This window comes from Populus nigra, chromosome 13, assembly GCF_951802175.1.
Source record: "Populus nigra chromosome 13, ddPopNigr1.1, whole genome shotgun sequence".
In the NCBI taxonomy this organism is placed as follows: Eukaryota; Viridiplantae; Streptophyta; class Magnoliopsida; order Malpighiales; family Salicaceae; genus Populus; species Populus nigra.
In genome coordinates, this window is record NC_084864.1 from 3,636,853 (window position 1) to 3,650,332 (window position 13,480).

General features: G+C 38.9%; 2 protein-coding genes across 2 annotated transcripts; one reads left to right on the forward strand and one right to left on the reverse strand.

Annotated features, from left to right (window-relative positions):
• Nucleotides 1-729: 729 nt before the first annotated feature.
• LOC133670371 (phytosulfokine receptor 1-like) lies at nucleotides 730-2,972 on the forward strand. The gene has a single exon (XM_062090860.1). The coding sequence runs from the start codon at nucleotides 780-782 to the stop codon at nucleotides 2,784-2,786; it is 2,007 nt and encodes a 668-aa protein (XP_061946844.1). The 5' UTR covers nucleotides 730-779; the 3' UTR covers nucleotides 2,787-2,972.
• Nucleotides 2,973-7,847: 4,875 nt separating this feature from the next.
• On the reverse strand, nucleotides 7,848-12,139 carry LOC133671336 (uncharacterized). Its single transcript, XM_062092059.1, has one exon. It carries the CDS (start codon nucleotides 11,863-11,865, stop codon nucleotides 8,062-8,064), a length of 3,804 nt encoding a protein of 1,267 aa, XP_061948043.1. The 5' UTR covers nucleotides 11,866-12,139; the 3' UTR covers nucleotides 7,848-8,061.
• Nucleotides 12,140-13,480: the final 1,341 nt, after the last annotated feature.

Sequence of the window (13,480 nt, forward strand, 5' to 3'; positions counted from 1 at the left end):
TAATATGTTCGTTTTGAGACTTAGCGTAGGTGGGGTGTCTTTTCGACACTGCTTCTGCGTTGCCGGTCATGGATCCGGGATTCGGGTCGTCACAACTAGCTACAAGTTTTGTAGGCGACATATAAAAAAAAAGGAAAAACAATAGCTAACTTTTTCGGAACCTTATAAGATAGTATTGGGCAGGCTAGATGATGCGGGACACGAGAGGTTTGAAGAGTAAAAGGGAAGGAAAGAAAGATGAGAAAAGGAGCTAGGAAGAAGAAGGAGCTGAAGAAAAGAAGAAGAAGAAGTTGAAGACTAGAAAAGGAGAGAAGGGATTATAAAGTATATGACTGTATTTGTCTTTTACTTGAAAGACTTGTAACGCATATAAATAGCAGGAAACTTCACAATGGCTCTCTTTTTCTTGCCAGTGGCCCTACCTGCAACCAAATGAGAATCAGGGTGTAGAAAAAAAAAAATCCAACTATACAGCGACCATAAAATGGACTCCTGACCTTAGTTTTTTTTCTTCATTTACTTTGATTTGGAGATGAAAAAGTCTTCAAGTCAAAGCTGGACTCAAGTCATTTGGTGACTTGCTATTTAGGCCCTAGGATCCAATCTATCCTTGATTTAAGGGGGAAAAAATGAAAGGGAGGACTTATAGTCAATAAAAGCATTGATTATTTTCAAGAGAGTAGACAGTTAATTGAAGGAGTAACTTGTACCTTAAACATTCCACTTGTAACACCATTTTTTACTTCACTAGTTTCTTTCCTTTGACCCTTAGTGAAGAGATGTCATACCTTGCTTTCACCTTCATTTTGTTGATGATCAGCTTCAAGACTCCCTTTATGAGATGCCAGAATGTCTCATGCAATTCCACTGACCTTGGAGCCTTGATTCGCTTCTCCAATTTCATAGAGTGGGGGCTTGATTGGAGTGGCTCAGAGTCAAATTGTTGCACTTGGACAGGAGTCACGTGTGACAATTCCACCATTTCAAGTAAAAGGGTAGTCAGGTTAGAGCTTGGAGCCAAAAAACTTGTAGGAAAACTCTCCGAGTCCTTGGCGGATTTGGATCAGCTGCGAATCCTGAACGTCTCTCACAATCTCCTTGGAGGTTATCTTCCAGGAAAGTTATTTGGTTTGCAGAAGCTGGAGATCCTTGACTTGAGCAATAATTATTTTGTCGGTCCTATACCAGGACGTAGTGATTTACCCTTAATCCGGTACGTTGACATTTCAAAGAACAATTTTAATGGCACTCTTTATGCGACAATTTTCGAAACCTCACCCCATATTCAAGTTCTCAATCTTGCAAATAATTATTTCACTGGTGAAGTTTCAGCAAGCTTTGGAAGTTGTTATTATCTGCAGCATCTCTTTCTTGATGGAAATGATCTCACAGGCAATTTTCCTGAGAGTCTCCTGCAACTGCGAGATCTTCATACATTGAACATTCAAGATAATTTGTTTTTGGGGTCATTGAATGAAGGAATCAGCAACCTTTCCAACCTTGTGAAATTGGATGTCTCCTTCAACAGGTTTTCTGGAATTCTCCCAGATGTTTTTGAGAATCTTGGAAAGCTTGAGCACTTCTCAGCCAGATCGAATATGTTCTACGGGCATTTGCCTAAATCATTGGTGAATTCCCCATCCATAATAACTCTTGATTTAAGCTCCAACGCCCTCAGTGGTATAATCAATATTAACTGTTCAGCAATGCTTCACCTCTCCTCCCTCAGTCTCGGTGCTAATCAATTCTGTGGTCCAGTACCTGAGAGTATATCCTCTTGCCAAAGACTAAGTAACCTGAATCTTGGTCGTAATAACCTTAGTGGAGAAGTTCCTTATGCCTTCAAGGATCTCCAGGCCCTTGCTTCGCTCTCTCTCTCAAACTCTAGCCTTGTTAACATATCATCAGCACTTGCAATTTTACAACACTGCAAAAACTTAACCTCACTGTTCCTCGGTGACAACTTTCATGATGAGCAAATGCCTAGAAATATGAATTTGCACTTCAGGAATCTGAAAACACTTGTTATTCCCCACTGTGGACTTAAAGGTCAGTTTCCAATATGGCTGGGTAGCAGCAAGATGTTACAACTTCTGGATATTTCAAGGAATCAAATGACTGGAACCATTCCTTCTGGTTTCCATGAGTTCAAATTTCTCTTTTACATGGATCTCTCGCACAATTCTTTCACTGGTGAAATACCAGTGAGCTTAACCGAGTTAGAAGGCCTAATCAAGAAGAACGTCTCAGAAGAAAGACCTTCCTTAGGCTTCCCACTTTTCAAGGCAAGAAATATGTACAAACAGATTTCGAGTTTTCGACCAACTTTGGATTTGAGTTACAACAAGCTAAGCGGACTGATATGGCCAAGTTTTGGAAATTTGAAAGAACTACATGTTCTAAATCTGAAGGATAATCATCTGTCAGGAAATATTCCTGACAGTTTATCAGGCATGACGAACTTGGAAGTTTTGGACCTGTCCCAAAATGAATTATCAGGAGAAATACCTCTTTCATTGGAAAAGCTTAGTTTTCTAGCAATCTTCAGTGTCGCATACAATCAACTGCATGGAGAAATCCCCAGAGGAGGCCAGTTCTTGACATTTCCATCTTCAAGCTTTGAGGGAAACAAAGGTCTGTTCAGTGATAACGTGACTCCTCGCCAGCCTCAACCAGCTGATGAAGAAATGACTATCATAGGTTTGCAATTTGGATTTGGAGCTGTCACTGGTTTCCTTTTCACTGTCGGCTTCTGCTTCTTATCTGGTTGGGTGTTCCGGAAGTGAAAACAAATATCACAAGAATAGGAAACCAGGTATAGCAAAAACTAAATCTAAACTAATGCTGTCTAAAGGCAGTGAGGAGTGATGAGGAAGGTGGCCCTAGTTGTCAAGTGTTGTGAAGTTAGATTTGGAAGTTCTATGTAATGTATATTTCTTTTCTTTTAATCATTCCATTGTTGAGTTTGCCAAGTATAGATCTTAAAAATTGTGCTAAAATGCCAAAGCAAAAGAGAAATCATCCGAGAGAACCAGGTTTATTATTTAGCAGTGCATCCCAGATAATTCTATTCTTACAGAGAAAAGGGTGGATTGGAGGGTCATATAAGAAGAAAAGGCTAAGAAACAAGTCATGTTGCCATTCTGGATAACTTACCACCTTGTCAAGATAGACCACCACTTAAAACTGCTATTCACGATGAAGACTATTCCCATAGTTCAATCCCAAATAAAGAAGGCAATGCAGAACAGTTGGAATATAAGCCCACTTTGATTTTACAGAGTGGTGAGTATTTAGATTGCTCAACTGCTTAATAAGAAAAAATGAACTATCAAAACATCACTTTAGTAGCACATTACATAAACCAGACTGTGAGTTATATCACTGTCACAATTAAATTCCCTTGTGGATCCTTTGTATGCAAGAGAAACAACTCCAAGAGTGCTGTATTGACAAGTTAAGAATGATGACAATAATGACCATTTGTTTGCTTCTGGCCTTGCGCAGAAAGTCAATCAACTGAAAGCTAATGCAAAGATTCACAAACTAATTTAGTCATTGAACTGATGAGCAGAGTTTTGAGTCTAAGGATTCGTGAGGACTGCGGAAAAGTGTAAGAGAACTGCAGTGAAGAGTAAAAGAAAGACCAGCGAGACATTTTCAAAGCCAGAGGGAAATAGAGGATACAAAGGATGCAAAAGAGTCCAGAATTGTTTTTGAGAAATGGTCATGGTTTCTACGAAAAGTGAAGTCTGAAAATGGAGTTCAATTTCCATCATTTTTCATTCTTGTAAGAGAAAAAAAGTTAAAAAAAGTTTTTAAAGAAAACTCGGAGCATGAATGGATGCAAGAGAGAGAATACCTAGGAGCATGGCTCTACTTCTATATCGAAGCTAGTCAGCTGAGATACTGCAATTGCCTACAGTCAATTTGGTTTTCTGATAGAGACAAGTCTAAAATAGATGATAAACAAGGAGGAAAATAATGTTTATAGAAATTAAGATGTTCCAAAATGTAATTCAGACAATGATTTGACATGGAGACATTTCAAGGCTTCTGCACAACGGCGATGCAGGAGATATCTCACAATGAGCTAGTGTCAGAATGCTCATTGAAATATTATTTTTCTTAGTGAGATCGAAACTGAAAACAATAGTAGTTCCTTCTTCTGTTTTTCATTATTTTTATTTTTCTTACTAATCTGATCTATGATTTATGATAAGGCATGTTGAGGGAGTTTCCAGGATGGAGTCATTGTCAAGCAGTTGAAACCAGATTATATCAGGGACTACAGAAATGTTGTCCCATTCATCTATGGTGATAATTTATGCTTCTTTCAGTTATCCTAGTTTATGTCAACACGCTTTAGTTCAAAGGGACCAAGCCCATGATTTCTTGATTAATTGAGTAGTGGATAACTAATCATTATAAAACATTATTTTCCCTAGACTTATGATGAAAACAAATTGCAGAAGTAAGCTAATGAAGGGTAACTTGCAGTCAGATACTTTGAACAATTCTAATCCTTTTCATTCTTTCCTATTTCATAATTTACAGAAACCAAAAGAGCATCAGGCAAACAAAATTGCTGCAGCTAATGAGTATCAGATAGTCTGTTTTGCTAACCAAGATTAGTAGCCTGACGATTCTCTGTATACCCTACTGACTCAAAATTTAGTTGAACAACAGGGTTTCCAAAACAGTTTCTAAAAGTCACAGTGACAATATGAGCAGAACTATAAAATAGATTTTCTGCACTGCTGCATTACTGAAAAACATTCAAGAGACTATCCGTCTTTCTGATCGATTGAAACATGGATTCAATCTTATTAAGGAAGAAAACAGAAAAGAACATAATGCTGTTGAATTGAAATGCTTAATAGTGGAAGTCAAAGTGAATCGATTAATTGTAAAAGAAAAGCTGACATGGGACAAAGCATAAAACAGTGGAATTATTAAAAGCAAGCTCTAGACTTTCAAGTATAAAGGAATTTGGAGCTCTCTGCCAACCCTAGATGTGAGTTACAACAAGCTCACAGGACCAATATGGCCAAGTTTTGGGAATCTTAAAGGAAAGAGAAGCATTTGTCAGGCATGGCTCATTTACAGGTTATGGACTTGTCCCATAATAAATTATCAGGAGAAATACCTCTTTCATTAGAAAAGCTCCATTTTCTATCGAAGTTACACCGTTGGATACAATCAAAATGGCTGTTAGATCTGACAAGAAGGTGGCCCTTGACATGTTTTGTAAATTTAAATTTGGGAAATTCTATGTAATATATCTCTTGTTTCTTCTCATGCTTTCACTCGTTCAGTTGTCAATTATAGATCCTAAACCACACAACACATGCAAACAATGCAAATGCAATAGAGAAATTAACCAAGAGAACGAGGTTTTCTTTGGTCATGTCTTTTATGATAGATGGTCATGGAAGTTTCACTGCTTTCCCTCAAAGCGCTTAAGCCTATCTGGTTGCTAAACATGCTCATTATTCAAAAGCATTCAAAAGAATGGTAGGGTTTTCTAGCCTAGAAATGTAAAGGGAGTTGCTGACATCGATTCCCCTGAGCACTCACAAATATCTCTCAGATAATCGCCCTTTTCAGGCATTTTTTTTCTGTCTCCCTCCCTCTCTGCCACTCTATTTTTTCTGGGGTTAAAAAATAGAATTTGACCCGTATAATTCATATCTGTCTAAACAAGGACAGGCCAAATCCACTTAGAACTTAAATTAAGAATTGCATCAAAGTACGTTGGAGGGAAGGAGCAGAAAAGGGCAAGAAATAACTGACAGGCCATTGAGGACAACTTACCACATTTTAAAGAGAATTGACAGCTGAAACCAGCTCTTCAGAATGAAGACTACGCCCACAGACTTGAGGAACAGCAAGAAGCATATACATCAAAATGCGATGCACGTCGATTGGAATATAAGCCAGATGGCGCAGATGCAACTTCGATTGATAAAAAAGAGACAGTAATTAGCTATATACCAATCATGACTGCATTTTTTCCATGCTCCCAGCAAATTAGTTTTCCAAAGTAACCGTAATTTAGTACTGAACTGCTGCTTTATGACCAGAAATGAACTGTTAAAGCAATAAGTTGGGTAGTAATATCAACAAGAATGTCATATGACACAGCTACATCCGGATCAGGGTTCCAAATGTCAAAGAAGACAGGAACTTCATCAAAGCAGCTCGACAATAAACTTGAGAGTGCAATGTTGACAGAGAGCTAGACTGGGTTAAGAAAAGATGGAAATGTGATCCTGGGGCGTGCCTCCCTGGGAGAAATTCAATCAACCGTAGGCTTTCAAGTAAAAGAAGAGGCATGCAGTGAGAACGATGTAGATTGAAGAGCATGATATACAGTTATATTTCACATCAACCTCATATTTAAAAGAAGAAGCGGACATGTACGTTTCACTTCCTACATACCCAGGTGAGAATTCTTGCATGATCAGTAACTACAAATTAACTGATGGAATTATAAATTGATAAGAAGTAAAATGTCCTTTTGGATTGTCACAAGAAAGACCAATTGATCTAGTACAAAGAGTCAACATGAAGTCAGCCTGGGAAAAAAATAAAGGAAACGAGCAGGATTTCCAGGAAGTTCAAGCACTAAGAGAACCTGATGCATATTAACAAGAATCATGTAAAGAAAATTGAATCAAAGTTCCCAAAAATCTTCGAAACACTGATATAGTTAATATATACAGTGCTTATAGAAGAACAACCATTGAGGTTTGAGCCTCCATCCAAGTTATGGACATATATTTATGGAACATGGATGTGACATGATAAAGAAACACCAGCAGAACAAGGGACGGAAGTGGCAAGGACAACAAATTAACAAATAACATAAATATAAAAATAGGTGATTATGCAATATGTATTTATGCGTTCATTATGTTTCTTCCTCTATCAATCATTGGGGACTATTGTTACTGATAGAAATGTTACAAGAGCCAGCTGTAGTTTTAGAAAATTTCTGGGAAGCATGTGCGATATGGTGTGTGAAAAAGAAGCCTTAAATCTCTCTTTACAAGGAAGTAGTGTTCTCTAGTTCTCTACTTTCCTTCCCATGTTTGATCAACTTTACTTGTGTTGCATATTCAGATAGTAATCAAGGATCTGCAGAGCCAAAAGACGTGAAATATAGCCACGCATACCCACGGCTACCATCATACCAAGTAGGTGGTGCCATCTATGACTATCATCGTATCATGCAATGCACACAAAAGGCCTAAGAATTACAATTACAGGTGCACGAACACAAGGGGTGCGGATACATAATTTGTAAGACTGAAAATCAGCCAGCAGCTGGTTAAAAACTTGAATGGCCAGTAAAACATTGAAATTGCAGTGTGGTTAGATGGTTGAAATTGTGTTTTGCCCTAACTGTAGTTTTAAGAGTATTGATTCAACACACCTTTATATGAATCCTACTAAAAACTCTGAAGACTTTGGTTATGAAAAAGCTGTTTTTAAACCTACTTCACAACGCAAAACACACATTACTAGCAGATCTCTAGTACGTCTCAAGTGGCCTTCAAATTCTGAGCCTCAGTGAAAGATACTGAATTTCAGCAAAATGCTTATGCTTATGGTCTGCTGCTTCCTTTGCCATCTAAAAGACACAGACAACATGGATAATGCAGAATGAAGATCATCGTCCAGGACAATCAATCACGAAAAATGCATGTTGCCAAAAGCCTCAATAATGCTGTCATGAGACCTGAACTCCAATAAAGCATGGATTAGCAATTTTTTTTTTTTAACAAAAGGACAAAATGTGTATTTGTTGAGCTGAAAGAGCAGACACAAAGCTTGAGATCTCAAGAAAACAAGGCTTTTATTTCATAGCATTACTACACATAAATGATCAATATGAAAACAAGCTAGAAATCCAAAGCAGAGCAGATAATTCAACCCTGTCTAAGAAGCATATGGATACTAGTCAAACTACAGCGACTAAATAGAAAAACAAAAGGCTTAACACGTGTTCTAGATGGATCCCTTGATACTCTCTGACTACAAATAAACTGCAGTTTAAACAAACATCATCAACTCGGGTCTACTATATATGTTATTCTGCTCATCGTCCAGTATAGGATAAGCTGCCACAAGGGCATCCTGAGATCCAATATACAGAGAGTTGTAGATCTTCCAGTATACTTCCCTGACCTTCCGAGCAGGATGGAACAGCCCCTGGAGACAGTAATTCAACACAACAGCAGCGCCTAAGGCCACCCTCATTCCTTCAATGGCTTCCATGACAGCATTTATCACATGAGGGGACGTCTCAAAAATGTTGGGCCAAACATAGTTAAGCAAGTGGACCAATGCATCCTCGCAACCCAAACCAGCCACACCCAAAGCCATATGCTTAACAGCGGAAGCTGCAGTCTGCCTGTGAACTAGATCTCTGTCCATGAGGGCATCCTCAAGTAATGGAGTCACTGCATAGATATAGTCTTTACCCATTTCGCCAATGTACTCAAACAGGAAAGAGAGGGATTTCAAGACACCATTCTGCACATTAAGCTCTGGGACACGATATTCGTTCATCAAGGCAGGCAAGACTGTAAAAGGTGAACAGGTTTCTGCAACTATAGCAATTGCAACAGTTGTGCAAACACGGTTTTGGCGCTCCTGGACCTTAAGGTTATTTAATAATGTAGCCAAAACATCCTGAGGCCCAATGGCCTTAGCAATGTAACCAAAAGTGTTAACAGTAGCACGCCGAATACCCTTCTTGTGGGCCTTAAGCATCTCAAGAAGCTCAAAACAAATCCTCATCCACTCCCTGGCAGGAACAAACTCAGCTCCACGATCAGCAATACGACCAACAAGATCAATACAGTTTTCCTGGACTTTCTCATGCCTATTCTTCAGAATTGGTGTTAATCTTGGAAGCAAGTCCTTAATAGGAGGAGTCATTTTGGTCATACCAATGACATTGACAATTGCTTTGAGAGCTCCTAGAATCGATCCAAGAACTTCAGGGTATTCTTCTCCCAAATACTCGTACAACACTACACCAAGATGGCCCATCAGTTGTTCTTCCTGGCACTGCTTCATGACAACAGCAATTCTAGATATAAGATCAGCAGCTTGCTGTCTCACTTTAGCACTCTTGTTGTTCAAGCGCCACTTAATGGTTCCACAAATCTGGGGAAGGTAAGGTTTCACCCTCTGTCCAAGAGAGTTGACAACCGCACCAAACCCATTAAGCATCACATTAGCATCATCACTGGTCTGCTCTTGGAAAGCATAGAGAATACCATCAATCAAAAGCTCTTCCAACCTAGCATCAATATCAGATGAACCCATGTTCGTCACAACCTTCTCAATTGTTTCCATGACCATACGCCTGTAAGGTTCACTCTCATCTTTCAGATCCTCAACAATTCTGCCAACAATATCTTTAACACCAACCTTGTTAGCAATCTCTACAGTCGTTTCTACAAGTTGCCTGTAATTTCTCCTATCCAAGGCCATTCTTCTAACCCAGAAGTTCTTAAAGAACTCAGGTAGAATATCAGAACGTATATATTCAGCTTCCACACCCTCTGTACTCACACATTGCTTAACCACCTTCAACACAATCTTCTTCATTTCTTCATCAGGTGATTGAAACTCACGTATCAGAATAAACATGACTTCCTTGGTGTAGTAATTGGCATACATAGCATCCATGAGAGGAATAATAAAACCAATTGCTTTCAAGAAGGCAGCCAAGACCTTGCCACGGTGTGACCTAATTCCCTTCCACAATGGCTTCAGAACAGAGTCAAAGCTTTCAATACCATATGGGGCAGCAGCCTCAGCAAGAGCAGCCAACGACAAGGCAGTGATTGTCCTCACTTTCTGATTCTCATCATTCAGACCATGCTCTATGATTTCCACAAGGGATCGCAAATGGGGAAGAACAGCACAGCCAATCAAAATAGCAATCTGTTGAACAATTTTGATTCCAGTGTGGCGAGCTTGCCAAGATTTCTTACTCTGGCACACAGCTTTCAAGAAGGGCAACAGTGCAGGAATCCCGAGAGCAGAAGCAACAACACTGAAAGCTCTTGCAGTTGTGTTCCTAACATACTCATCAATATTATCAATATCAGGACGCATAGCAGCAATCATGGTGGCCAAACCGGCTGCTTTACTCAAATTAGAAATAATCTCTCTCCCTTCCACACGGGCATAATAATCCTCATCAATCAAGAGTGGTTCAATAACAACAAGAATCTTATGAACATAGGGCCTAACCAACTCATCCAATTTATACAAAACCCTATCAATTACCTTAACCAGAAGATGCCTCTCCTGATCCTCCAAGGTAGGCTGCATAAGCAGCGGTAAAATTCTGTTAAACAATGGCCCAGCGCCAAACTCTCTAGCCTTATCAGTCAATTGCCTTAAAGCAGTCTTCCTCTGTGGAGGTGTCCCATTTTTCACTTTAAGTAGCAGTTTCATAATCTTCCTCTCTTTCTGCTCCTCTGGTGACAACTCCTCCTCATCTTCCTCGTTCAGCAAAGCCCCAAAATATTGATAATCCTCAGGTTTCATAAATGGCAACCCAGCAGGAGGCTCCTGCCCCAGGTCAAACTGTTGGCCTCTGTTCTCATCAGGAATAGAATAAAGAGGAGTCCCCATTGGTGTCGGGGTAGCCAACAACTTCCTTGCCGGTGTCCTGATAGGCACATAAGAAGCCGGCGGCTCCAAAATCTTGTACCCTTCTTGAGGAAACATAGCATCCAACTCCTCATCGGTCAATGGCCTATTCCTCTCCTCAATATCCTTCTCCCATCTCAGCAAGTTATATTGCTCAGGAGTTATAGCCCCACGCATGGCAAGTGCATTAGGAGTTGGAGTAGCCATATCAATGGCACCAAGAGGAGTAGGTCCAGGAGTCGCACCACCAAGACTAGGAGTAACCCCCCCAAGAGCAGGAGTTGCACTCTCCATACTAGCTGGAGTCTCATCCCAACGAGACTTTTGTCTTTTTGGTGTAGGTGTAACCATTCCTTTGGGAGTAGAATCCCAAGTAACACCAGCAGGAGTCGCCCCTGGTGTAACCCCACCCGCAGGAGTGGCATCTGAATCAACCACTCTCCCCGGTGTAGGAGTCTCATCCCACCTATTCTTCCTCCCAGCACCTGGCGTAGCATCCCCTATCCTCCCTGGAGTAGGTGTCGCATCCCACCTCCCAATCCCCGGTGTAGCATCAGGTAAATCCCAATCCGAACCCGTCTTCGCCTTCTTAGCTGCATTTCCACCATCCTCCGTCGATTGGTCCCACCTGTTCCTCCTCTTAGCCATCGAATTCGCCTCCTTTTCACCCTTTTCACCTTTCTCCGCCCTCGCTTCCTCTTCTTCCTTTTTTTTCTTGGCAATTTCCCTTAGAAGTTCCTCCTTTTGCCTTTTCAAAGACTCTTCCTTCATGATATCCGAATAAGTCCTCACACTGGGATCCGGCGTTTTCTCCCCAGCAGAAAAAGGATCGTGCCTCTCCGGCGAAATAATCCTATCCAATCTCCTCCTCCTGTAATCATCCTCACGATCAATAATCCTCGACGGCTTCCTAAACCCATTAACTTCTTCACTATCATCACCGCCACGAGGCATTTCTTTAAGAACTGATTTCGGGGCAGTATAAGAAGCGAGTTTCTGAGCAACCTCGTTAAGACCCACTTCGGGTTCTTCATCATCGGTAGCTGGGATCGATGTTTCATAAGCATCACGGTCGACTCCACCATACAAGTCACGATCGAAGGTTAAAGAGGTTAAAGAGGCAAGTTGTTGTTCCATTTTCTTGCGCTCTTCTTGGGTTTTGGCGATTTCGGGGTCCATTTTGTTAGGGTTTTTGCTGAATTGAAATGGGTTTTTGTTTGATTGTTGGTTATGGTGGTTTGTCAATTTGGGATCTTAGGGTTTCTGGTTAGTGGAGATATGATTCTTGAGTGAGAGGTTAGCTAGTGTGATTATCTCTTTCGATGGGAACCGACTACAGAGTACAGAGCCAGAGGCCCAGAGGGGAAGAGAGATCAATGGCTGTGGGTTTGGATGTTTTGGGGGTTATGGCTTCTTTATGAGCTGGGTTTGTTCGGCCACTAGATTAGGGTTTCGTGGGGCCTGGTGCTAAGAGGATCAATTTTTCTGTTTTCTTTCTGGACCATACCCTCTTGTTTATCAATTGATGCCAACCTTCCCAAAGAAAAAAAATATTCAATTAATTAAGAAAACTTTATCGTATCAAATGTTTGTCATTTTCAAAAAATATTTAAAAAAATAAAAAAAATATGTGATAACTATTTGATTTATGCAAAAAATATATTTTTATTTATAAATATATTTTTTACCTTTAATATTCATTTAAATTTGTTTTAAGAGTCTAGAGTAAATATAAAATCAATAAAACAAAAAAATATTTTATAAAGGAATTGTAAAATTATTATAACTATGAGGATTCATATTGTATCGAAACATTGTTTCTAAATGTTTTTGTCAATGTTATATTAAGACTACATATTAATTAGAGTTTCAACATATTAATTAGAGTTGTTAAAACTGATATACATTATTATTTTTTTTTATAAAAGGTAACAATTATTTTTATAAGTTAAGATATGAAAAATACTAGAAACTAATATATAAACACTTGTTATATGTAGAGAAAATGATAAATTTAATTTTTTTAGAGAGTTTCAAGAATCTCATTAAAAAAATTTAGAGTTGTTTAGCGTTTATATGAAAATTACTTAAAGATTGGATATTTTTTATGGCTTTGAATAATTGTTTTAAAACTATATTATTGCAAACCACAAGCCGCCAGTTTAATATTATGATCAAAGTATAACACTCTCTTTATATAAGATAACTTAATGGTCTCAAGTCTAATGATTACTTACACAATTATCACTAGGGGGGAGCCTTTTACAAGGCTAAGAAGGGCTGTAGCCCAGGTTAAAAAAAATTAATGAGCCACTTTCCCTTTAATTTTTACACAATAAATCTTGTCTCACTTTCCTTACTTTTTACAGCAAACCTATTTCCCACTTTATGCATCTTTTACAGCAAACATATATTCCACTTTCCGCATCTTTTACAACAAAACAAACCTATTATCCAACTTTTCTTTGCAATACAAATTAATTACTAGTCAATATCAGCCACCACTTTACTTTCTAATTAGCCGCCCAACTTCTCTTCCAATACTAATTAATTAGTTATATTTTACAACAAACCTATCTAAATATAAATAATTAATTAATTTACATGCCTTCTAAATAACTTGGGGTTTTAGCTATTTTTCTTCTCAACAATATACAATTTTAGCTTGGATTTTGAAGAAGAATCTATACAAAGAGCCGCAAGAGTGTAAAATCATCAGGTAAGAATTTACAAGCCATGACTTTTCATTTTGAATTCAATGTTTCACATTCATTACAGTAAATTGTTAGTGGAG

Excerpts from the sequence above, each read along its gene's own strand:
- LOC133670371 (XM_062090860.1), top strand. The coding sequence starts at position 780 with ATGTCATACCTTGCTTTCACCTTCATTTTGTTGATGATCAGCTTCAAG.
- LOC133671336 (XM_062092059.1), bottom strand. The coding sequence starts at position 11,865 with ATGGACCCCGAAATCGCCAAAACCCAAGAAGAGCGCAAGAAAATGGAA.